Source organism: Argentina silus (genome assembly GCF_951799395.1).
Source record: "Argentina silus genome assembly, chromosome: 15".
Taxonomy (NCBI): domain Eukaryota; kingdom Metazoa; phylum Chordata; class Actinopteri; order Argentiniformes; family Argentinidae; genus Argentina; species Argentina silus.
The window spans coordinates 17,050,022-17,073,611 of record NC_139669.1 but is presented as its reverse complement, the minus strand read 5'-3'; the positions used below and the strand labels follow the sequence as shown (position 1 = coordinate 17,073,611).

General features: G+C 44.4%; 2 protein-coding genes across 5 annotated transcripts; one reads left to right on the top strand and one right to left on the bottom strand.

The window, feature by feature from the left end:
* Positions 1-759: 759 nt before the first annotated feature.
* Positions 760-3,775, top strand: fbxl3l (F-box and leucine-rich repeat protein 3, like; the record flags this gene model as incomplete). The annotated part of the gene is given in 14 exon segments (XM_083686059.1): positions 760-1,100; positions 1,102-1,126; positions 1,439-1,561; positions 2,793-2,837; positions 2,841-2,852; positions 2,854-2,899; positions 2,902-2,930; positions 2,932-2,986; positions 3,175-3,220; positions 3,222-3,303; positions 3,307-3,450; positions 3,452-3,481; positions 3,483-3,558; positions 3,561-3,775. Coding segments are annotated over 14 exon segments (1,269 nt in total).
* A 2,567-nt stretch (positions 3,776-6,342) lies between these two features.
* Positions 6,343-21,859, bottom strand: atp10b (ATPase phospholipid transporting 10B). Of its 4 annotated transcripts, none has more exons than XM_083686534.1 (21): positions 21,405-21,859; positions 17,981-18,185; positions 17,326-17,411; positions 16,925-17,031; positions 16,368-16,499; positions 15,982-16,109; positions 15,323-15,575; positions 14,865-15,049; positions 13,795-13,965; positions 12,417-12,990; positions 12,131-12,234; positions 11,640-11,766; positions 11,363-11,547; positions 9,656-9,923; positions 9,416-9,534; positions 9,202-9,327; positions 8,723-8,923; positions 8,401-8,481; positions 8,170-8,274; positions 7,695-7,882; positions 6,343-7,326 (listed from the first exon to the last, which is right to left on the bottom strand). In XM_083686534.1, exons 1-21 carry the CDS (start codon positions 21,812-21,814, stop codon positions 7,044-7,046), a joined length of 4,038 nt encoding a protein of 1,345 aa, XP_083542660.1. In that variant the 5' UTR covers positions 21,815-21,859; the 3' UTR covers positions 6,343-7,043. The 4 variants fall into 4 exon arrangements, 2 of the variants coding, with proteins under 2 accessions (XP_083542660.1, XP_083542661.1); XM_083686535.1 differs by having other exon boundaries at positions 9,416-9,492; XR_014554645.1 differs by lacking the exons at positions 6,343-7,326; positions 7,695-7,882; positions 8,170-8,274 and having other exon boundaries at positions 8,409-8,481; positions 8,723-8,786.
* Positions 21,860-23,590: the final 1,731 nt, after the last annotated feature.

The following is a 23,590-nucleotide window of genomic DNA, read 5'->3' as shown; positions in this document are numbered from 1 at the left end:
AGCCTTCTACTTGCTTATATTCAGGAGCATAGTCTGTGTTTGAGCATCGTCTGTGTTTAGGCATAGTCTGTGTTTAGGCAGACGCGTGTCTCACGTGTGCAGCTCTCTGGTGCGTAGGGAGGACAGCTGATTTTGAGTCAGTGTCCTACATCAGCAACACACCGCCAGCGACCTCAAGCGATGGCTTCTCTCCTGAAAGGTGCATTAGCGACGAATCGTGCGTAAATTGCAGGATTTTCACAGTTTTTGTTGTCGAAGGAGAGCTGAGTCAAGTAAGTTTCCGATTCTTTCTTATTGTTCGAGTTTAGTTTTACATGCATCTTTTCCAACCTCTGATATTGACCAACAGAACAACACAGCAACAAGCTATTAGGCGACTCATTTTTCATAACGAACGTTTAGTGACGTGTTGACGTCTTTTTTTTTCTAGGCAGCTGTGACCTACAGCATTTTATGGAGCACAATAGTAAACTAACAATAAAGAGTAGAATTGTTAGGTCGTTGTTAGATAGAAATATGATATGTACCTGTGTTATTAACATTTATAATAAAACTATGCCTATTCCAGATGCTATAAACAAGTGTATGAATACTACTGTTCCCTAGTGTAAAGGGAGTCATGCCTAATCATGACAGACATTTGGACTTGTTTACTTGTTTACTTCATGGCCAGTGTATTTGATCAAGTGACCATACATTATAGCCAGAGCTCTCTTAATAAGTCACGTGGCTCAGAATTCCACTTTTCTACTTTTCAGAATGAAAAGAGGAAGAATAGACATCAGATCAGAAGGCCAGACCTTCCCCAACAGTGAGGAGAAGGAAAAGAGGCGAAAGAGTGGGGTGTCCAATTTCCCCCAGGGTTCTTCCCACCCATACAGGTCTCTAGAGGACTGGGGGAACCTTCCCCACCATGTGGTCCTGCAGGTCTTCCAGAAGCTGTCTCTAGTGGACCGGGCTTTGGCATCATCAGTGTGGCGACACTGGAACCAAGTCTTTCACATCCCGGACTTGTGGAGGCGGTTTGAGTGTGAGCTCAACCAACCAGCCATGTCATACCTTCGCTCCACACACCCTGACCTCATTCAGCAGATCATCAAAGCACCTGCAGTACCTCAGCTTCAAGGTAAAGCGATCCCCTCCCTCCCTCCCTCTCTCTCTCTCTCCCCTCTCTCCCCTTCCTCCACCTTGTTAACTGGCACAAACCCATACTAACGCCTTGAGGCGGAGGTGCAAAGCTCCCCCACGACAGAGAGTTGTCGTAAACAATGTTTGACCTTAATTCTGGCCATCTGTTGCAATCATGATCTTGAAGCATCGTTTCTTGGAGCTAATGTGCTTAACACACTGAGGTTGTCTGTTGCGATGGCTTAGACACTGACACCAACAGTGTTTGTTGAATTTGTTGCTTTTGTTCCAAACCACTAACCGTCTGCAGGTGGACAGCTGTACAGAGTCTGTGGAGGCAGTCTGTGACATCCTCTCCCAGCTGGTGAACTGCACCATTAAGACTCTGAGGCTCATCTCCACAGCCAGGCCCAGCTTCATGGAGGTGGCACAGGTAAGAGGGACTTATACCCAGTCATACACACATAGAACCTTCACGGCTGTACCATATGGTGATACTTAGGAAAACAGAAGAGGCAAATGTTTACTGCTGAAACCAAATCACAAACTACAAACTAGTATTTCACTCCTGGTCCCAGAGGGCCATGTATGTGCAGGCTTTTGTCATAGCTTAAAGGTCCAGTATGTAACATTCAAGATTTCTAAAAGCTTCCTAATGGAAGTAATGACTATGTTTAATCGGTAGCGATCAAAGAATGAGATGAGATCCAGAAAAAAACGCTTTCTAAAAAGACTGTCCTACCTGACACTCGGTTTGCATACAAACATGTTGTTACTGCCGGGGTGTTCTAGGGTTAGGGTTAGGATTTGTAACGTCTCGCCCTGCTCCTTAGTTTATGTTTGTCTTCGTTTCATGTTATTCATTTATTGTTTCCTGTTTATTTTTTGTGTTCCTCACCTTGTCTCTCGTTTCAGACACTTCACCACCTGCCCTTGTGTGTTTCCCGCCTATGTGATTGTCTACCCTGCCCTGATTGGCTTCACCTGTTGCTCATCATCCTTCCCTGCGTATTTAGTCTGTGTGTTCCCGTCTCTGTTCCAGTTCATCTTTGTGTCATACGTCCCAGCATTTCCTAGTGATGAGTATTCCAGTTTTTTTTTATTTTTTTTAATCTCTGAGTGTGTTTCTGACTTTGCCTTTTTGCCTACCCTTTTTCGGATTATCTGCCTGCCTTTTTGAACTGCCTACCTGTGTACCAAAACCAGTTTTGCCTACCCCCTTCCTGGATTATCTGCCTTCCCCTTGACTGCCTACCTGTGTACCAAACCTTTTTGAAAGTAAAGGCAATTCTATTGGATTTAAGGTTTGTCTCCGAGTCGTGCATTTGAGTAAGTAAGTACTCCAGTACTTGCAGGGCAGTGTTAGACTCACCGATTTTCGCTTTTCTGTCTCTGGTTACTGCCTCTTCGAATCGTATACACATGCAGAAACACAACAGCAAATGTCTGACACTGCAAGTCTATTTCGGGGGGTTATAGGACGATGTTGTTGTCTGGAATTTAGAACTGAATTTCACCCTGGTGGCCAGAGGTGGCAAATTTCCAACAATGACACATCTGATCCAACTAAGTACCTGATGATAGGTTTGTTCCACTCACACTGTAGCCCTCCAGGACCAGGAACGGAGAACACTGGACTATAATATCCCTTTCTTACTTTTCAGTCCCACTTTGCCTCAGCGCTGATGTTGGTATTTGTGAACTCCAAGTGAACTCCAAGGGAAGTCCAAGTCTCTGTCTTCCATTAAAATGGATGACATGCCAGTGGACAACTGTCCCTGAAGGTGCTGGTGGCCAACAACAAGTGACACTCTGAAGCTGCTGAAGATGAGCAGCTGTCCGTACGTCTCCCCAGCAGGTGCGAAGAGTCATGGACTTACCCGTATCATAAATGACATTTCAGTCAATAAATGTAATTCAATTAAATAGATTTAATCCCATGTCTGACTCTCATTTGGAACTAGAGGACCCTGTGAATGCAAATTACTTCAGTAATGATGATTTTATACTGATGTTATTTGAGCCTCTTTGTGCGTCTTTCTGTAGGTATCCTGTGTGTGGCGGACCAGTGCCATGGGCTGAAAGAGCTGGCGCTTGCTGAGAGACGAGCTCCTGCTAGCCCTCTCCTCTGAGAAACATGTCCACCTGGAGCACCTGCACGTCGACGTGGTGAGTTAGAACCCAGGCCACATGCAGTTCCACACCATCAAGAGGAGCAGCTGGGAGGCACTGATCCCCCACTCGCCTAAGGTCAACATCGTCATGTCCTTTCTGTACAAGGAGGAGTTGAAGCCTTTCTTCCTGGAGGAAACCACCCCCACCCCCCATCACCCACTACATTGGACTCAACTGCCCCCCGTCTGGTAGAGCTGGTGATGTGTACCAACGGGCTGGAGCCCCTTGACGAGGAACTGATCCAGATCGTAGAGCGCTTAAGAGCCTGACGGCCATCGGGCTGGAGGAGTGTGAGGTGACCTGCAGCGGCCTGGTGGAGTTTGTAAAGACGTGTGGAGAATGGCTGACCCAGCTGTCTGTCATGGAGGAAGTGCTGATTCCCAACAACAGCTTCAACATGGAGGAGATCCACAGTGAGGTGTCCAAGCACCTGGGCCGCATGTGGTTCCCAGACATGATGCCCACCTGGTAGAAAGAGATGGAGAGACAGAGAGAGAAATATGGAGAAAGAGGGAGAGATGGAGACAGGAAAGTTTTGTAAAGCTGGCAGAAGGAGTCATATGAGGGAAGGAGAAGTGCTTTGTATGGGCATGTAGGAGTGTTCAGTGGGAGAAATGGCCATAGAACCACTCTACAGAGACTTCTAGCCCATTGGCATGTCTACATCAGCCCCAATATGATGCCCTCTTTGTTGATGGTTCGAGGGAGAGAAACAATTTGTGAGATCCTTAAAACCTTTTTGAAATTATATTTTAGGAGGAAGGAGGGGGACTCATTTTGAAAGCTATTGGAAAGTTCTCCTAAAATTAAAACTGTCTGTGGCAATATGAAATAACTATTTGTCACTGTAGAATGCAATGTCCTTTGTTTTGTCTGTTTAGATTAATGTTTCTGTCATCCCAGAGGACATGAAGGAAAATTAAAAAGGAGACATGCATAGTTTGTATTTTTCCCCTCAACTTTATTAGACAAACTTATTAAATAGACTGAGAGGAATTACGTTTCAGTTATTTTGTCTAAGATTGAAGCAAGAGTTGTTGTGGATAATTGCCACAGTTACTTTCCTGCTGATATAAGAAGTTTGATATAAGTGCATAAAGGTAAACATATCTATGATATTGTCATCCCACATGGATAGACATGAACTGGATACACATAATACCAACTGTCAACAGCAGACAACTGTTATGTCATCTTATCCTTTGTGACTATTTTCACAGTGGAGCCAATCTCTAGCCAGGGTTTGAGAAGTAATCTTAAGAAATGAGGGACGGTTTATTTGTAACTTTAGGCATACTGATTCAACCACATTTGTGAGTTATTTTCATACCTTCATTGTGGACTGAGTTATGTAAAGTATGTATATTTGTGCACTAAGGTATTGCAGGCTCAAATATTGTCCAATTATTTTATGTTGTAAGGTCACCACATATGTAAAAGAGTATAAAAAACATATGTGCATGTATTACTATGTGAAATATGAATTAATGTGAATGTGTATTTCTAAGTGAAAAGAAATGGAATGTGAACATGTATTATCGGGATACTGATTTGTACGCCACCTAGTGGTATCCTGTGGAGTCGCACCTGTCTCTTTAAACACAGTAAGAGAGAGCAATGGAGGGGAGCAGAATGTCCATGATGTGAGAACAAAGGAAGAATGGTGTTTGTTTCTTTCAAAGTACTTAGTTCAGTAGTGTATTGTTTACTTTTCCCATGGGATTACTTGCCTGGTTCAAGAACTTCTCACATAAGGACTTCCTCCGATCTTCAATACTGGTGAGTGTATCAGATGAAGTTTGTGAATTGCTGATTGACTCTCCTATTGGATTAATTGACTCTGTGTAGTTGGATTATAATTTACCTTTTTAGGATTAACTTCTTTTTTTTAACTGCATTTTGAGTTGAACTGTTTTGGGACTAGCCTCAAAAGGGGTGACTTTTGGACTTCGATTTGATTTGAGTGCTTTATCTAATACACAAACCTTATTGCGTACTATTTTTAGTTATGTATTTTCTGGTGATGCTATATTATTGCTATCTAAATATTGCAAAAAAAGTCTAGGGTTCAAACTATATACTGCACTCCTTGTTTTGTATAGCACATCCTATTCAGGAAAGGATAGGTGACTGTTATGAAGTCTGCTATCAAAATGTGTTTATTTGTCTGTTTAAAAGGGGAGTTTATTGCCAAATGTCTAATATTCAGGTGTATACTATATTATGACTGTTTTAACTCATGGGACATTTGCCTTTTGTGCAAAGTGGTTCAGGTTTAATGAAAAACAGGTACAGTATTCCATGTTGAGGTGTGTCACAAGCTGTGTAGAAAGTGATTAGAGATTTGCCAGAGTCTGTTGATTGTCTGTGAAAATTGAAAAGCAAGTAAATGTAAATGGGCTGGCTTAACCAATTATTACTACTGTGTATAGGTTTGTATTACTCATACTGTATGTTGTGGAGATTTCAAGTCTTGTCATTATCTGCTAAAAATAAATGTATAAAATAAAAGAGGATCCACTGACAACACTTGATGAATCTTTTCATGAATCGCAGTCTATTTTCCCACATGAACCTCAACATAAATGACATTGTCCTATTTCCCAAATGACCTTATTGCAGTTCCTACTTTGGGCACTAGAGAGCAGAAACGTTCCAAGATGGAGGCAATAGAACATTATATAAACAGACGCTATAATGAAGTTTACCAATGATATCACAGGCCTTTTCTAAGTGGCCTAGTGAAAGCAAGACAGAACACTCTTCAGTTACACAAACGCTTAGCTTGAGCTTGATTATTGATATGTCCCTACAGGTATTTTCTGTACTTTAATCATCCTGATTGTATACAGAATAATTATCTATTTTGTCTGTTCCTGCTCTCCAAGAGTATAGAACATATGGAACCATTATCATTCAACAGGGGGCAATAACTGAATCAGTCTCTACTGTTGAATTATTAAAATATCTTTATTCAAGTTGAACAATTGCAAAAGAGACACACAATTAGAAAATATACAGAATTATATCAGGCCCAGCCTTTTTAGTTTTTACTTTACATTCTCCATTTTGTTTTCTGACACCTTCATACATAACTGCTCTAAATGTAGACACATGAACGGAAAAATGGCATAACATGGTGTTCCCATCTGCAGACCATAAGCATGTCATGAGCAGTTTGTGACAGATGAATAAAGTGTGCTTCAGAGGCCAAGTGACTATTTTGGGTATCCATTGAGCAAATGACTCTCAGGTGTCTAGGTGAGGGAATGTTTTAAACGTACTGAGTGCTTTGTTCTGGAAAAGTGCCTGTTTTTGGAGGGGCGGGAGGCGTGACTGATTGGGTTACCACTGTGCTCTGAAAACCCATCAGGAGAGTAACAGGCTTATGTGTTCGTTATGGAAGCTTGTTAGAAGGAGAGAGAGAGGAGGGTGCCTTCTACTGAAGCGTTCCATCACAACTGAACTCATCACCCAAACGGAATTGACACAAAACAGAGAGAAACTACTTGGTGTTTGAAAATTATTGTAATTTACATTTTTACATACTTTTTGAACATAACTTAGATTCAGCATTATTGCACACTGGGACATATCCAGATATGAGCCAGTTCTAAAATACAGAGTTAATCAATCTCAGCTTAATTTGTAATCGCTTAATTGTGTTCAGTTTGCAGAGCTCCTGTGCACTGCCCCCACCACAGAGCCACCCAGTGGGAGACCTGATGGGTCCAAGGTTCTCAGTGATGAAAGGGGTTCAGAGAACGCTCTGTGATGACGTTCAGCTTGATGTCAGATTCGGTGAGGTCAGAGCGAGAGGGAGGAGGAGTGGGGGACTCAGAGGGCCCCAGGGAGGGAGAGGGTGGGGTCGACCGGCCGGAGGGATTGACCCCCCCCGGGTTTCTGAGACCCCTCCATTCCCTGATCCACTGCTCCCTGACGGCAGGGTCGAACCGGTCCAGATGCCGTGCCCGTGTGAGGGGGGAGGGGGCGACAGTGTTCCTCAGCACGTGGAACGTGTACCTGGGGGAGAGAATGTGGTGGTGGGAAAGTAGGCCAGTGAGAAATATGCGCCCCTTTGATGTAAATCAGAGCGTTCTGAGCACTCTGAATATCGGCTCGTTCAGGGGCTCCAAGAGGAAGACTGAGCTGCCGTTCAGTGCTCTGTAACCTTCATTATCATCCTTGAGTTCTGTTGAACCAGGATAGTGCTCTGAGCAACAATTGTGACTGGTTTTCAGGGTACTGGGATACAGTAGCAAAGGCATGAATAAAAAGTGCTGTGTCAATTAGTATCATCACAATTCTGTACAAAATGAGCTACAAGTCTGATTGTCACAAATACAGGTTTCTTGATTCACGAGATAGTATCAGATTGATAAATCCAGTACCTTGGCAGCAATGCGACCACAGTGGTGATGGTGCACACCAGGTAGAACATGGGGTCGGACATCTGCTCCTGCATGATCCAGTAGGGGTCTGAGGGAGGGTTACAGGTGATACACGTGGCGCTGTAGGCCAAGGTCACGATGAAGTATAGCGCCACGCTACCCAGCATTACCACCCAGTGGACCACCGTCTGACAGACAATAACACAAGATCAACAAATACAGATGAATGGGATTCTCTCTGAGACAGAGAAAGTCAAACAGATCTTATTACATGGTATTTTCTTGTATGGCTGAGTGATTCATTGTATTAAAAAACACAATCTCAAAGTTATTAAATAAAAAGTGATGTGTTTTGGTCAAATTCAGTATATTGTCATTGTTGTATCCCATTGAGATTAGTTTCTTTTTAAAATGTAGAAAATGTCAATAGTCAGTAATGAAACACAACATACTGGGCCTTAGGGACAGCACTCACCCAGGTCTTGATCTCAATAGAAAGATGGAGAAGGATGGTGAATAAAGAAACTGTGTTCAAGGGAGTTCCAAATGTGAATATGTCAATATCTGAATCTTGGTAGGTCTGGAAGAGTTCAAATAAGAAAGGTATAGTTCAAAAGTCAAAATAGCTTTATTATCTACTGCAATTGGTCACAAAAATAGGGCAGGGCACAAGTCAAATCATACAGTATTCAAGTCTCATTCTTACCCAGTATGGAATAAAGAAGCAAACTAGACTTTGATAGAAGGCATCTAGCATGGCAATCCAAAACGTTGAAGGCGTATATCCCTAAAACCAGAAACACACATTTATTAAACCAGTATAACTGCTGAACTGAACTCTCTTTTTTTCCCAGGAGTGTGGTACGTAATAAGTGTAGCAGAACATTATAGAAATTCTGTACAAATCCATTATGAGAATATTAACCTCTAAGACCTTACCATCAACAGTGGTATTTACAGGCCTGACCTTCTCACCCATAAAAAATGAGTAAAGATACATACAGTATGGATCTCTATGTTTTCCTGACCTCTGACCCTTGCCCACTCCTGTACAGCTCTGGGAGGCCCAGTAGTGTGTCCGCAGTAACATCACTGTCCATCACCCCGAACATGATGGGTGGGATGGAGGTGAAGAAGAGGTTGAAGAAGATCAGCAGCCAGTAATCTATCATGGTCGTGCCAGAGAAACCACAGTAGAACTGGTACCAGAAGAGCAGGTTCACATACGCCTGGGTTCACATCAAACACATGTCTTAGAGCTGATTACCAGAGTAAAAATAGACACATTTAAGATGCATATAGGTAGGCAATAGCCACGTGTTAGAAGAGAAACTTATTTGTTATAATGAGTCAGTTGGTGGTTGGCAGTTGTATAAGTTGGTGGTTGGCAGTTGTATAAGACAGTTCATGATTTATTTGATGTGTTCATACAGTCGGGGAACATGATTTTGACTCGAGTGTGATTCCTGTTTGATGGCTAACATGGTGGTTCTGTGATGGTACCTACCACATTCTTGTAGAAGAAGTAAACCACCATGTTGGCCAGTCTAGTGTAGCACCAGTGTCCATGGACAAGCAGAAGCTTCTTCACGTGTTTGAAGCGTGAGATGGCAAAGTCACTAGCCATGACAGCCTGCAGAGGACAGACACAGCTCCTTTAGTACGTCTTTACTGAGTTTACAACAACAGAGCATCTATAGAGTGTAGGGCTTGACCCGAACCTGCATCCCCTCCTGACCAGATATCCCAATGCCGATGTCGGCGGCTTGGATCATGTTCACATCGTTCGCACCATCTCCTGAAGTCACAGGAAGCACAGAGGACTGTGTGTCAAAGATGGCTGACACACAGAATGTGTTCTAGCAGCCAAGACAACATTGTATTCATTATTTCTAACGCACAATACAGTATGTCAATGTTTCCTCCCATTATCTCTCATGAAGTGCTTGTGAGTTTCTTACCTATAGCCAGGGTCATGACCTTTAGTTTCTCCCTCACCACTTTGACCACGGCGCTCTTCTGTAAGGGCGTGACCCTGCAGCAGAGCACTGAGCGGCAGTGCTGAGTCAACTCAACAAACCTGTCCCGCAGGTCCGACTCCAGAGCCATACCCAGCGTGCGTCCATCTATCACCAGGCCAATGGTGGGGTTGGGCTCCCCTGACAGGGGACCCCTTCCGTACCTCCTCACCTCCTCCAGAGTCCCGTCCAAGATGGACGCACACAGCGCCTGGAAAACACAGGGACAGATGAGTTGTTGTTTCTCCATGGTTGTCATCATTAGGGAGGAGTTTGTGGGGGATTGTGTCACATCTCAGAGAAGCACTGTTTGGTTGAGTCATCATGTCCATGATCTCAGACCACAAGCAATTACCAGGATCTGGTTCCATTATATTCATAATTTCTGGCTGTGAATGACTGGAGCCTTTTTACCCTTAGGGAAGCCGACTTAGTGAAAATATTTAGGTCATATCCTGTTTTCGTTTCATCTACCGCCCACCGAGTTTTATTAGGTATGGTAGGATATATACGAGTGAGGACATCGATTAGTCATTGTATTATGTAGTACAAATTGTTCATTATGTCTGTTCATAAGAGATGGTATTTCCTGTGAGGATTGAATATGACAAGTGTTATCATGGCACAGGCGTGCATTGCACCTTTAATTAGATTTCAAAGCGTTTCATATTGTATTGGGGGTAAGGCATCCCATCAATCACCGGTGTCTTGGGCCACCTGAGAGAAACATGGCAGCCCTCCTGCTCCAGAAGCCTCCCCACACATCCCTTACTGACAGAGAGCTGAGGAGTAATTTTAGTCTATTTGAAGCAGGGGACGATTAGACAGCCAGGATGTTATGAAGGGCCCACTCCTTCGCTGAGTTCCACAAGATCTTTAATGACCATAGAGAACGAGGGCCTGCATCTGACATCTTATCTCCGAGATGGAAATGTGAGGATTTGACCTTTTGCTAAAATGTAAATGTGGTTAAAAGCTTTGGCCACTTAAATCAGAGGGAGTCAGTCTCCCCACTTACTGTCTGCTGAACTTGTGTGCTTGGAAAAGATGGGAAATGGCCAAATGGAATGATTGCTAACAAACTCAATACTGTACAATGCATGCCATCTGAAACAAACCTATAGGGGAAAGCAGGCCATGCTAGATGAAATAGGAGCTCATTTCTGCTCTTCTCAGAAACTGTGGAAATAGGATTATCATGAGGCCAAATGTCCCCCAAATTCTATTCCACTTTTAACCCCTTAGTCAGAGACTGAGACAGCAGCCAGAAGAAGCTGAGTCAAACAAGCCAGGGGGTTTGTTAGGTGTGAGTATGAACTTTTAAATTAAAAACAAATGAGGAATTCCAAGTAATGCCAGTGTTGGTATTCTCTGTAGTTAAAATGTAAAATGTATTGACATTTGGTACTTCATACAACATTTAACATACTTTATACAAAATTACAAAATTGGTAACTACCTGGTTTTATGTAGTATGTAATTGATTGCTCTAATTAATAAAATAAAAAGAGTAATTAGCTAATTAATATGTAATAATATGTATTTACCATGTCATTTCTGAGTAAGTTCATAAAAAGCCAATAGTGGGCTGCAAAATAAAGTGTAACCAACTTAGACAAAAGTGTCCCTAGTGACAAATGTTCTCCTTACTTTGCTCTTGGTGCTCATATTAAACACTAGGTCTCCCTCGTCCAGCAGCCTGCAGGCGTATGCAATGTTGATGGCTGTCTCAGGCTTGTCACCCGTCAGGACCCACACCTGGATCCCTGCCTCTCGCAGTGCTACGATGGTGTCAGGAACACTCTCCTGCAGACGGTCCTCGATGCCCGTGGCCCCTGGGAGACAAAATGTCCAAGGAGGTTACTTAAAGAACAACCTCAATACACACACAAACAAACCCTTGGCCAACCTGATGATGATGTTTTACCTAACAGAGTGAGACTGGTCTCTAGGTGGACCGCTGTGTCCGTGAGGAGTTCCTCTCTGTTGTCCATGGCAGCCGCGGCTTCCTGTCGGACCGCTGACCACTCCTCGTACTCCCTCTCACTCAGGACCTGGAACAGAGAGGTGACCCGAGAGAGGGACCAGGAGCACTCGTTATGGTCAAATGTAGGTGCCCAAATTACATACTGTACATACAGTACCAGTCAAAAGTTTGCACACACCTTCTCATTCAATGATTTTTCTTTATTTTTTTAAAATTATTTTCTACATTGTAGATTAATATTGAAGACATCAAAACTACGAAGGAACACATATGGAATTATGTAGTAAACAAAAAAAGTGTTAAACAAACCAGAATATGTTTTAGATTCTTCAAAGTAGCCACCTTTTGCTTTGATGACAGCTTTGCACACTCTTGGCAAGTTTGTGTCCAAACTTTTGACAGGTACTGTACATCTGATGTACCCAACGTACCTTCTTTGCAAAACAGAGGGTCCGCAGGCCTTCCTTGGCGTACCGGTCAAGGTGTCTCTGAGTACTAGCCGCAACATTCTTCTGCCTCCCCTCAAGATGGTTCTCTGCATAACAATTTCATGGTATGACAAGACGTGTGTGACATAAAGGATTGTAATGATGATATGTGCTTAGTGAGAGTGAAGTGTGTTGTACATGACATACCTGTCGATATGGACCTATACTACCCATACACCTATTACTACAATATTACAATGTTACTACTATATTGAAATATACCATATACCTGCATTTGGGTTCTCCAGTAGCTCCATAATGGCATAGTCAGCCCCTTTAGTGTACATCACCACCTCCATGGTGATGGGGTCGCGCACCAGCACTGACATCCTCTTCCTGTTGGAGTCAAAGGTCAAGGTGTCCAGCACCTGGAACGTCAGCTCATGGCCGTGTGGAAGCCTCACTGTCACACTGCCAGGAGAGCGGGCCAGCAGAGTGAAACCATATGCCTTGGCTGCATGTACCAAGGCTGCCTCGTCCGGGCTCTCTGCCTCATAGCATAGTGGGTCTGTGCTCCACCCAGGTCTGGTGCTCTTGCCTGGGGTGGATCTACTCTGGCTCCCCGTGGTGCTGTTGTGTGCCCCGGAGCCGTCTGCGGTGCTGCTGGAGATCCTGGGGATGTTGTTGTGGTTAGTCTCTTCCAAGTCTTCCTCTATGACCAAGGCGTCAGAGAGCTTGCGGCTTTTCTCAGACATGGGCTGCCAGGAGGCGAGGGTGTGACGCAGGGAGCCTATCTTCCTGACCAGGCTCTGGAGGTGCTCCAGAGGGTTACTGGAGGGAGAGGAGCTCGGCCGTCCGCTCAACTGGGAACAGGAAGAAAACAAATGTAAATACAAGCTGCTGTTTTGCAACCTTTTTTTATGGTTAACCATATGTTATGTTTTGATGACGTTATCTCAGCACAACAACACTTGTAAGAACAACACTTGGTCCATTATCGAAGGCCTACCACAAAGCACAAGGTGTGCACACTTAAGCCAATAGGAATAACTAGTTCTTCTCAGCTTTGACCTCCCATCATGAGCTCTTGGGAGAACCCGCAGGCCTCTCCCGTTCAACGGAACCCAGAGCAGCACAATCAAGAACTACGGGTAATCAAATTAATAAGGGCGACCCTGATTCCCCCTGCGAATCTCCCCATGCTGTGTGGTTAATTTAGAAAAGAGACAAAGCCATTTAGTCTGGGGCCTCAAAGTGCAATTACGGAAATTAGCACTGACCACTGATGAGAGAGAAGAGACTTTTGGCCAACGTTTCCGGCAAGCACGAATAATTCAAGTAAATCTGAGAGGCAGATAAAGAGAGCAGCCATTTAATTGATGCTTTTGCTGAAATAAATTGGATTTCTCCACTATTTCCTGTTCTTATTACCAGATTTCTGGACAGCAGGGCTGCATTGTGATGATATCTAAATGAACACTCCAGAAATGCTGTAAGAATATAACAGTACATTTACTATATGTCAACAACTTCTGTATATGGACAATGTGCATGGTTTAAGGATAAATAGATAGATAGACCCCCCCCCCCACCCCTCACTCTCCCCTCCCCTCATCCCCTCATCCTGGTTTAAGCCAGGTCAGGGTCACAGTGAACAGAGCACTCACCCTCTGTCTCGGAGCTGTTGCCGTGGAAACCACCACGGTGTTGCAGATGGCGAGAGCCAGGAAGAAGTCCAGGTAGAGATCTGCTTCTCGGCCGCCACCACTCCGCGTCCCTCTGCCTCCATCGCTCAAAATACGCTGAAGCAGCTTCCCGTCTGGAACTACCTCCGTTTCCTGTTCATGGAGCGGGATGTCAGATTCACAAGTCAGTTCATCAATGGCCCTGTTCACATACTGGAAACATGCGTCCTTCCATCCTCTCCTCCTTCCCCTTTTGAGGTCACTACTGATCTGACGTGACTGTAGATATCTTGCTGAATGTAGAAAGGAATAAAGGAATTAAGGAAGGAAGGAAGGAAAGGAAGGAAGGATGGAAGGAAGGCTATACTGCAGCTTTAACATTTTTGAACAGAACTATAATCCATTACAGTGAAACAGCAGCTTCTAGAAGCACTAAAACCAGAATGAACCAGAGGAAATCATCTAAACCAGTGGAATCAATGGTTGGTTCAGTACTGTGCATGGAGGCAGAGTACATGATTAGAGCACTAATTCATGTCTTTAAATAAACCTGAGTGTTTTGCTGTCTCAGCATGCCATGACAACACCATGACAACAACTGGCCTATGCTCTCTCCCCATGTGCAAAAATAGAAACACTGCTAGGACTGTGATGAGTAATCTATGGTGCACGTTTACAGACTATGCGATATCAGTAGCCCATGCCTAATGTAGCTCAGCAGGACCATATGTTCACACACAGACACAGGGGGCAGCTCAGAGCCAAAATGGATGTACTCATCGCTGACACCAAACGGCTCGGCCATCTGCAGTGTTGACTGGGACCGTGACGGCTTGTGTCACAGGGGTGGGCTCGTTTTCCGTGAACGAGAGACAGTAAACAGGTATTTTGATGATTCCAAATGGAATTTCAACTTTCTGTGACGCCCCTTGCTCTGACCCGACAAGCAGGGTGTTTCCCTTCTACATCACTACTTGGGCCAAGAGTTTTCCCTCGTTATGTCATGTGGTCAGGAAAAAGTCCTTGCCCTAATTATTGTTATTTTAACTCACCAATGGGCTGCTGAAGGCCATATCCCTTTGGGCACTTCGTGGGACCTTGTTCCTTTGTTGGCGGCCATGGTAATGTTGCTTGGCTTCCGGGTCTGTGTCCTCCAGAGTCCATCCTGTCCGAGGGGGCGCTGTCTTCTGATGGAAAATCACTTCTTCTGGCTCACCAAGGATGGCCAGGCGAATGGCTGCATAAACAAAATATAGTCATGCGTACATTAAGTGATGATAGGAGCCTCTCTTCAACTTCTCATTGTGTGTGTGTGTGTGTGTGTGTGTGTGTGTGTGTGTGTGTGTGTGTGTGTGTGTGTGCGTGTGTGCATGCATGTGCGTGTGTGTGTGTGTGTGTGTGTGTGTGTGTGTGCATGCATGTGCGTGTGTGTGTGTGTGTGTGTGTGTGTGTGTGTGTGTGTGTGTGTGTGTGTGTGTGATTACATCGCCGTGTGTATACTTAGGCCTACAGTTCTCATTGTGTGAGTACTCAGTGCCCATAATGGTGCATCGCCGGAAGACCATCTTGTTTTCGGTGAGCGTGCCGGTCTTGTCTGAGAAGACGTGCTGGATCTGGCCCAGGTCCTCAGTGATGTTGAGGGCTCTACACTGCACACGGCTGTCTGAGTCCTCGTCATACAGGTCGACATCGTTGGTGATGAAGAAGATCTGGCAGATCTTCACCAGCTCGATGGATACGTAGAGAGAGATAGGGATCAGGACCTGGAGGGAGGAGTGGAAAGACTGTGGTTGGTGGTGGTTGGACATGGACAACAGAGAGGAACTCCTCACAGACACAGCGGTCCACCTAGAGACCAGTCTCACTCTGACAGGTAAACGTGTTGAAAAATATACTACTCTCTCTCTCTCGCTCTCGCTCTCTCTCTCTCTCCCTCTCCCTTTCCCTTTCCTTTTCCCTTTCTTTCCCCCTCTCTCTCTCTCTCTCTCTCTCTCTCTCTGATTATTCCATCCCCCTCTTTCTCACCCTCCCAACGTCATTAGGCCTGGGCTTGGATGTTTTTGGTCACGTCCCAATGTTTTCTCCCTCTCCCTTTCCCCCTCTCTCTCTCTCTCTCTCTCTCTTTCTCTCTCTCCCTCTCTCTTCCCCCCCCCCTCTCTCTCTTTCTACCTGCAGTAAGATGATCATGGTGAAGAACATGTAGAAGCCAGACAGAGGGGGCGGGTCGAGGTGGCCATTGCTGTCAGGAACCAGGTAGATGGGCAGGCTGGGTAGTGACTGCAACCAGAAGAAGTGACCTGTTTGGATAAGGACAGAGGATTAATCACACTGACTCCGTCTGAGAGGGAAGGAGCTATTTTTGGCTTCATATCCTCCTCCGCTTCCTCCCTCTTTCCACTCATGTGGGCTTGTAGCCAATGACTGATTGGAGGCTCTTGGAAATGATATGTCCCCTTATAAATGTACAAGGATTATGCCATTAATCTTCAACTGGAAGCTGAATAAGTCTTTGTATAATGTAGTGATTTATGGTAATGGATGTGATGTCACTCTACCTAATGCTCCGATGAGACACATGGAGAAGAGCAGGAGGACACAGTAGAGCACGTCGATGTTCACCTTCCGCTCCAGTTTACTGCGTTTATAGCGTGGCCCGTTGTTGTTGAGCATGGACTTAGTCTCATGACCTGAAACGGCACCAGAAAGGCTGTGATCCAACTGACATTATTAGCATTTATTGTCTTCTATAGTCTTAATGAATGGACCCACTACCCCCCTGTACAAGTTCTCCTGTTAATAAAAATGCCCCTGGTGTGAGCATTGATTACTTTGTCTTATGATGACTGTGGGATAGTTGATTCACTTACTTAAACAAATGTATTTGCTGTAAGTCGCTTTGGATAAAGGCGTCTGCTAAATGCCATAAATGTAAAAAATGTCATGTAATGACTCGCGCAGCGGAATTGATGATTGATTATGGATTGAAATTGCGTAAACCAAACACAACATCATGACACATAGAGTACGATGCCTTCAGGGTTAGGATACCGAACCACGAGCCTAAAGGTGACACCAGAGTATGTTTTTGAGTGTCGTGTAGCAGAGTATCTACCTGTGTACACCACGAACCCAACGGCATGGCCTGTGTTTCTCACGGTACATCCCCGTAGCAGCAGACTGTTAATACCAAATCCCAGCCTCTTCTTGTCTGGCTTCTCTCTACAGGCATCCAAAAGAGGGAACCATTTTCCAGATCTCGTTAGGTATTCATTAGCCCTTATATATTCTCGATGAGTAATTCTCTTCCTTTATGGCCTAACTGGACTGGAAGCCAGACCTGCCATAAAAGCCATGGTGCCGCAAGAAAATCAATTATAACCTATTTACAGCACAATAATGTTCTTCAGAGCATCAGGAAGCACAGTGAGTGGGATGGAATTAGTTTTGCTTGGCTTCACTCACAGACTCAATCTGTTTGGGGGGAACTCTTACGATACACGTAGTAGTACTCACACATAACCTTTGAAATGATTCAGGTTGTTGTTGGGCTTTTCACAGACAACCATGCTGGTAAAGTTGTGTGGCTCGAACTGAGAATTCTGAGAAAAAAAACAAAAAAAAAAACACAAGGAGAATTATAAGAAAACATTCCCATACAAACCAACCTGTAATTCCGGACGGTCTTATAATCACAGCCACATGCTGGTAAGATGATTTGGGTGTGACTCAACAAAGCCTCATGTAGGGTATGTAAACTAACAACGAGCTTCTTGGTTGTTAAGCTGTCATCATATGGTGTAATTATGTCAACACCTCTCCCCACCCTCCTTCCCCTCTTCCTTCCCCTCCTCCCCTCAGCTGATTAGGTGAATTAAGTGTATTGGTAAATCCTAGACAGCATCAGTGGTGGAGACAGCATCAGTGGAAGGAAGAAAGGGAGGGAGGGAGGGAAGGAAGGAGGGAGGAAGGAAGGAAGGAAGGAAGGTAGAGGTGAAGGAGAAAAGAAGTAAGGAAGGAAGGGAGAGAGGGAAGGAAGGAAGGAAGGGAGGGGTGAAGGAGGAAGGAAGGAAGGAAGGAAGGAAGGGAGGGAGGGAGGGAAGGAGGAGAGAAGGAAGGAAGGGAGGGAGGGAGGGAGGAAGGAGGAGAGAGAGGGTGTTTAAGTCCTCACCAGGGTGGATAAGCATGGGACCACCGTCCTCTGTTTCAGGTTGGTCTCCCCGTCCAGGTTGGAGGTCTCGATGAGACACACTCCGTTAGGGTCCGAGGTGTAGAGGAGCAAGAGGTCTGCAGGGACGATCTCGTTGGAGAACACCTTCACAAAGTCCCCCACCCGCACATCCTTCCATCGCCTCTCCACAAAATCACCCTCCGCCCTGAAGAGAGTTCAATGTGTGTTAACAGTTAGTGTATGGTAGATACTGTACATGAATGCTCTATGGGGTTGTTCTGGCATGTCCATTGTGTGCTTGTAATGTAATTTACACGCACACAATGTAATGTCATGGCCATATTCTTATTCAGCTAACCTCACTCGCTCACATACATTTATCTATTCATTCATTCATTCATTCATTCATTCATTCGTTTGTTTAGTGTCTTATAGGGACATAAGGGTACCTGTGAGGAACACAGTAAAACAAACAATAACTGAAATGTTTTTATTTTGATCTAGATATGTTTTGACGTGTCATCTTTTGGTACAAGAAAGCTCTCAGGCAGGTTAAGGGGAAGAGTGTGTCTGAGGTGAGGGGGGGTTACGGTCTGTGAGACAGAACAGTGCTTCATGTCTCACTCTGTCTCCAGGTGCTCCCGGTGGGCCAGTTTCCCTAAGAGCCACAGGCACACTGAACAACAATGTCAAACACTGAGTAACCACAGTCAGTGACAGAGTGCATCAGGTATGCTGCCCTGCATGTAGGACAGGATGGGGTGGGTGCTGAACCCAGACACACCACACGAGCATTGTTTAGTTAGTTAGAATTTAATTAGATCTATTATATCATAACAGGTACTATTTCTCCTGTTGCCTAGACAAAAGCAACAGATGAAACTAGCATTTCTGTCACACACACAGACACACACACAGACACACACACACACACACACACACACACACACACACACACACACACACACACACACACACACACACACACAGTCACACAGCTCATACCAAATCATCTAGGTCTTTACTGTTCTGCCATCATCAAATGATCATTACTGCATGTTGCAATTGTCCTGAATTAAGCACATTTCTGATCTTCAAAGAGATGGAAAGTAATTGCATTCTCTAGTCTAGCAAATATGGCTGTTCTCCAAATTGTGCCTGATGTCTCTCTCTGATAATGAGTGGGAGAGAGAGAACTATTCCTCAAACATAAAAGGTGTATTTCTGGAGTCTGTCCCTTTAAGCCGGTTGACCATGTGATTGGCGATGTCTGATCATTGAATTGTCTGATAGTTGAATAATGATGATTGCGCAACAACACTTACTAACAAATTACCAGTCTGGTTCAATACTAAAATCATCAGCCACACTCTCCTCTTCCCATAGAGTGAATACAGTTAGTAATGCTGCAATCCTGCTCCATTTATGACGAGCTATTGGTGAGTCAGCATTGCTACTTGTATGAAAACATCAGTACTATGCTATGAACTCTCTCTGGTACGATGAGGAGAGGATGGAACCAGGTGGGTCAAGGTTCAAGTTTCAAGTTTATTTGGATTAAAGTGCATTTTACGCTGTGTCATAACACACTTTACAGAAGGATTCGAAAAGGACAAACAAGATCATACATTAACACCGTTTACAGACAAAAGAGAAAAGAGAATAGCAATTTGGGATGGGCCATGTCCAATAGTTTGGTGAAGACAACTCTCCTGTTGAAAGCATAATCATTTTAGGTATGTAAAACAAGAGTGACCCGGGCAAAGGTCAAATGCCTTCAATGTAACCAAATGTTAAGAAAAGATAGGGCTTCGTGTTGGTTTAAATCGAACAGGGCTTATTGTAATACAAATATCTGACGTATTGACAACGATGACAAAATGGGAAACATGTACAAACATGTACAGTACATCATAGAAGGTCTCACAAGGTGTAGGTTAAATCCCACTCATCTGACTGCATTCCACAGGCAGGTTAAACAAGAGCTGTCACCAAGTGCGGGGAGTAGGATGTTCTCATCCAAACAGAAATGAGAGAAATGATGCATGCGTAAAAAAAAAAACAGAGAGATGACACGTCATCTTTTTCCGATGTGAGTGTGCCCCTGTTTAAAAAAAGACTGGAACCAATTACACCTCACGTGATTGGAGTGTGCGTGCGTGTGTGTGTGTGCGCGCGCGCAGGTGTGTGTGTGGTAGAGAAGGGAAGGGAAGCTAACTCAATGCTCCATAATGTACCTGTATCACTCTGACGTACAGCAAGTACAAGTAGAATTGTTTGGCCAAAGGGAATAAAGAATGGCTGATGATGCCTTCGAATTATTGACATCATCTCACTTCTTTCCGTCGGCCATGACGTGATGACTCAGCTCAAGGCCTGTTGATGTCATTGTGTAATGAGCTATTGACCAGTGGTTGCATTCAGGCCCTCGGGGACCTGCATGTCCAATGACAGCTTGGCTTGTGTTGTGTCTGGAGTGGGTCCCTGCCCACCTGAACCCACCCTCCCTCCCTCCCTCCCTCCCTCCATCCCTCCCTCCCTCACTCCATCCCTTCCTCCAGCTGATGCTGCATTTCCCAGTATCCCAGACTCTTTCTGGGAAGCGTGCGTGAGAGAGAGAGGGAGCAGCTGCTTATGGCTGTCAGATGATAATTATTATTATTATCATAACAGAGGTTGGGCAGCGAACAGTGGTGTATTGTATAATACCCCTCCTCTATCTCATCATATTCAAAGGAAATCCATACTCACCCCTCCCTCTATATGTGTTCCATTATCACAAGTAGAACCCCCCTAAATGAATTAGCTTTAGATAATGAAAGGGTTGAAACTGACAGTGTTTTGCTCTTTTGTGAATTATTCATTTTTCACCAGTAATTCTAAAATAGATAAGTGCTAACCTCACTGTCTCCTCTGACGCAACACTCAGATGAGGATTTCATCAAATGCGCACAATGCGATGGATGATAGATATTGTTGTGAGGCTCTTCAAAAGAAGAATAATCTCCCACACATTTTCTATTTCTAGGTCAAAAATTCCCACGGGGTTCTGAAACACAGATGAAGTAAAACACACACACACACACACACATACGCACACCAACGCGCAGACACACACAGTCACACAGTCACACAGACATTAGCACAGCTCTCACACGCACACACACACACACACACACACACACACACACCACACACACACACACACCGAGGTGCCAGTAATACACTGTATCAGGGTTTTGTTGCTTCTAAATGCCTACACATTCTGTACAGAGCACACAGCCTGCTAACAGATCCAGCATACACACACACACACACACACACACACACACAAATGTGAATTCCTATCAAGGTCAATGATGCAAGGCTGATGCAAAAACACAGAGGAGCGTTTCCTACGATCAAACCATTTGACAGTATTTACCTGCTGTATATGAGGCATGGCGTGCTGTTGAGCCTCCGGTCCGACTGGTACCTCCTGAAGTCCTCCCAGCCGTCCTTGAGGGCCGTCAGCGCCAGAATCACACAGATGGGGATCAGAGCCACTTCGGGCTGAAATGCGTTCACCACAGGGACAAAGTTCAGTATGGCCAGGCCCACAAAGTAGATGTTTGCAAACCGGTGGAACTGCTCAAAGAGGTTCATGGGGATGAAGCACCAGAAGGAGTACTTGGTGGTCTTGATGGCGTTGCCGGGGAAATAGCGGTTGGGTTGGCTCCTCTTGCCCAGGCCCTCGTAGGGCAGGTTGGACACCAGGGTACGGAGGTCCTTCTCCCTCTCCCTCTGTCCCCGCAGGGCCTCCCTCAGCAGGGTGAGGGGACTCGTCCACGTCATGTCTACTCTCAGCCCTTCTCACAGGTATTTGCACGTCCCATCGGATGTCCCTCTGAAATGACTGTGACTGAACCGAAACACTGCACTTACCTGACCTACTCCAGAATGCGTGTGTGTGTGTGTGTGTGTGTGTGTGTGTGTGTGTGTGTGTGTGTGTCTCTGTGTGTGAGTGCACTTGCCCTTCCCTTCCTCTGATTCCTCCCTCTGCCTTGAAAAGGTATGCTGTTTGAGCACCTGCATACCTATAGGTGTGACTGATCTTGACTGAGCAGTCTGATAGGTAGAGATAGAATGAATAGAGATAACAATAATATATCAGTACCAGCCAAAAGTTTGGAGACACCTTGCCAAGAGTGTGCAAAGCTGTCATCAAAGCAAAAGGTGGCTACTTTGAAGAATCTAAAATATGAAACAGATTCTGGTTTGTTTAACACTTTTTTGTTTACTACATAATTCCATATGTGTTCCTTCATAGTTTTGATGTCTTCAATATTAATCTACAATGTAGAAAATAATAAAAATAAAGAAAAACCATTGAATGAGAAGGTGTGTCCAAACTTTTGACTGGTACTGTATATACAGTATGCCATTTACCTGACACTTTCATCCAAAGCAACTGACTTTGCAGTGAGTGCATACATTTTTCTGTATATATGGTCCCAGCGGGAATCAATCCCACAACCTAAGCGTTTGTTTGTGCCATGCTCTACCCACTGAGCCACAGAGGACCACAGAAACACAGCTGATATAGAATTGGGCTGTGTGTGTTCCAATGACCCAGGGACCGACATGTACCTCTATCAACAACATGCACTTGCAAAGATCCTATCTGATTCCACCGATTCACCTACTCAGCATTCATGTTCTCATTTCAGCACACAAACCCTTGAAATAATTACCATTTAGGAGAATGATGATTCAAGAGGGCATCTGCACAGAGGAGTACAGTATGAGGACTCATTTGCATAATGTTTTGTAGCTTGAAACCACAGCAGTATAGTATACAAGCATAAGCTATAGATAGACATTCACCAGCTCCTCTTTTTGCAAGCAACAAATCACTGCAGTGGATTTGAAGACACTTGAATTGACAACATGAGGTTTCATAGAAATCACATGTGCTCCTGAAAGCAAGCCTGAATATATTCAGCCTGTGGATAGTGTGAACAAATATAGCCTCTTCATTGTGTGGGAATATATTTAGACTTGTGCGTATGCACTGTTGGTGGCTGTGAATAGTATACATAGCTTCTACATACACAGTACTGTAGCACAGTACTCTAGCATGAAAACAGTATACCTTGTTTATATGGGATTAGAAAGGAGAGAGCAGTTGTTTAGGCAGGATCCTGATATCTGTATGGTGTGTACAGTGCAGGACACTTTAGCATACACTATCCAACACAGCAGCTCCTGGAACAGATGGTATGCATGTAGGATGTCTTCCGATTCTTCTTCCTGACATATGCTGTCTTTTCCAGGACAGGCTGCTGAACGTGTCTCAACAGAACTCACCCAGACTCATCCTCAGTGTCACTGCTGAGATTTGGACAAAAGAACAAGGGTGTCACATCAAAGTATCCATTCAAGCATTCAAAACGATGCGGTTGTTGACAACTTATAAATATCGATTTTCTGTGCATTTTGTGACATCGTATTACTTATGCCATTTAAAAGGAAAGGTCAGTAAACAATTGAAATGCGAATAGAAATGATTCTGTACACATACATGTGCAATGCCAGTGAATCTATCTTTGTAGAGGCTACAATGTTTGC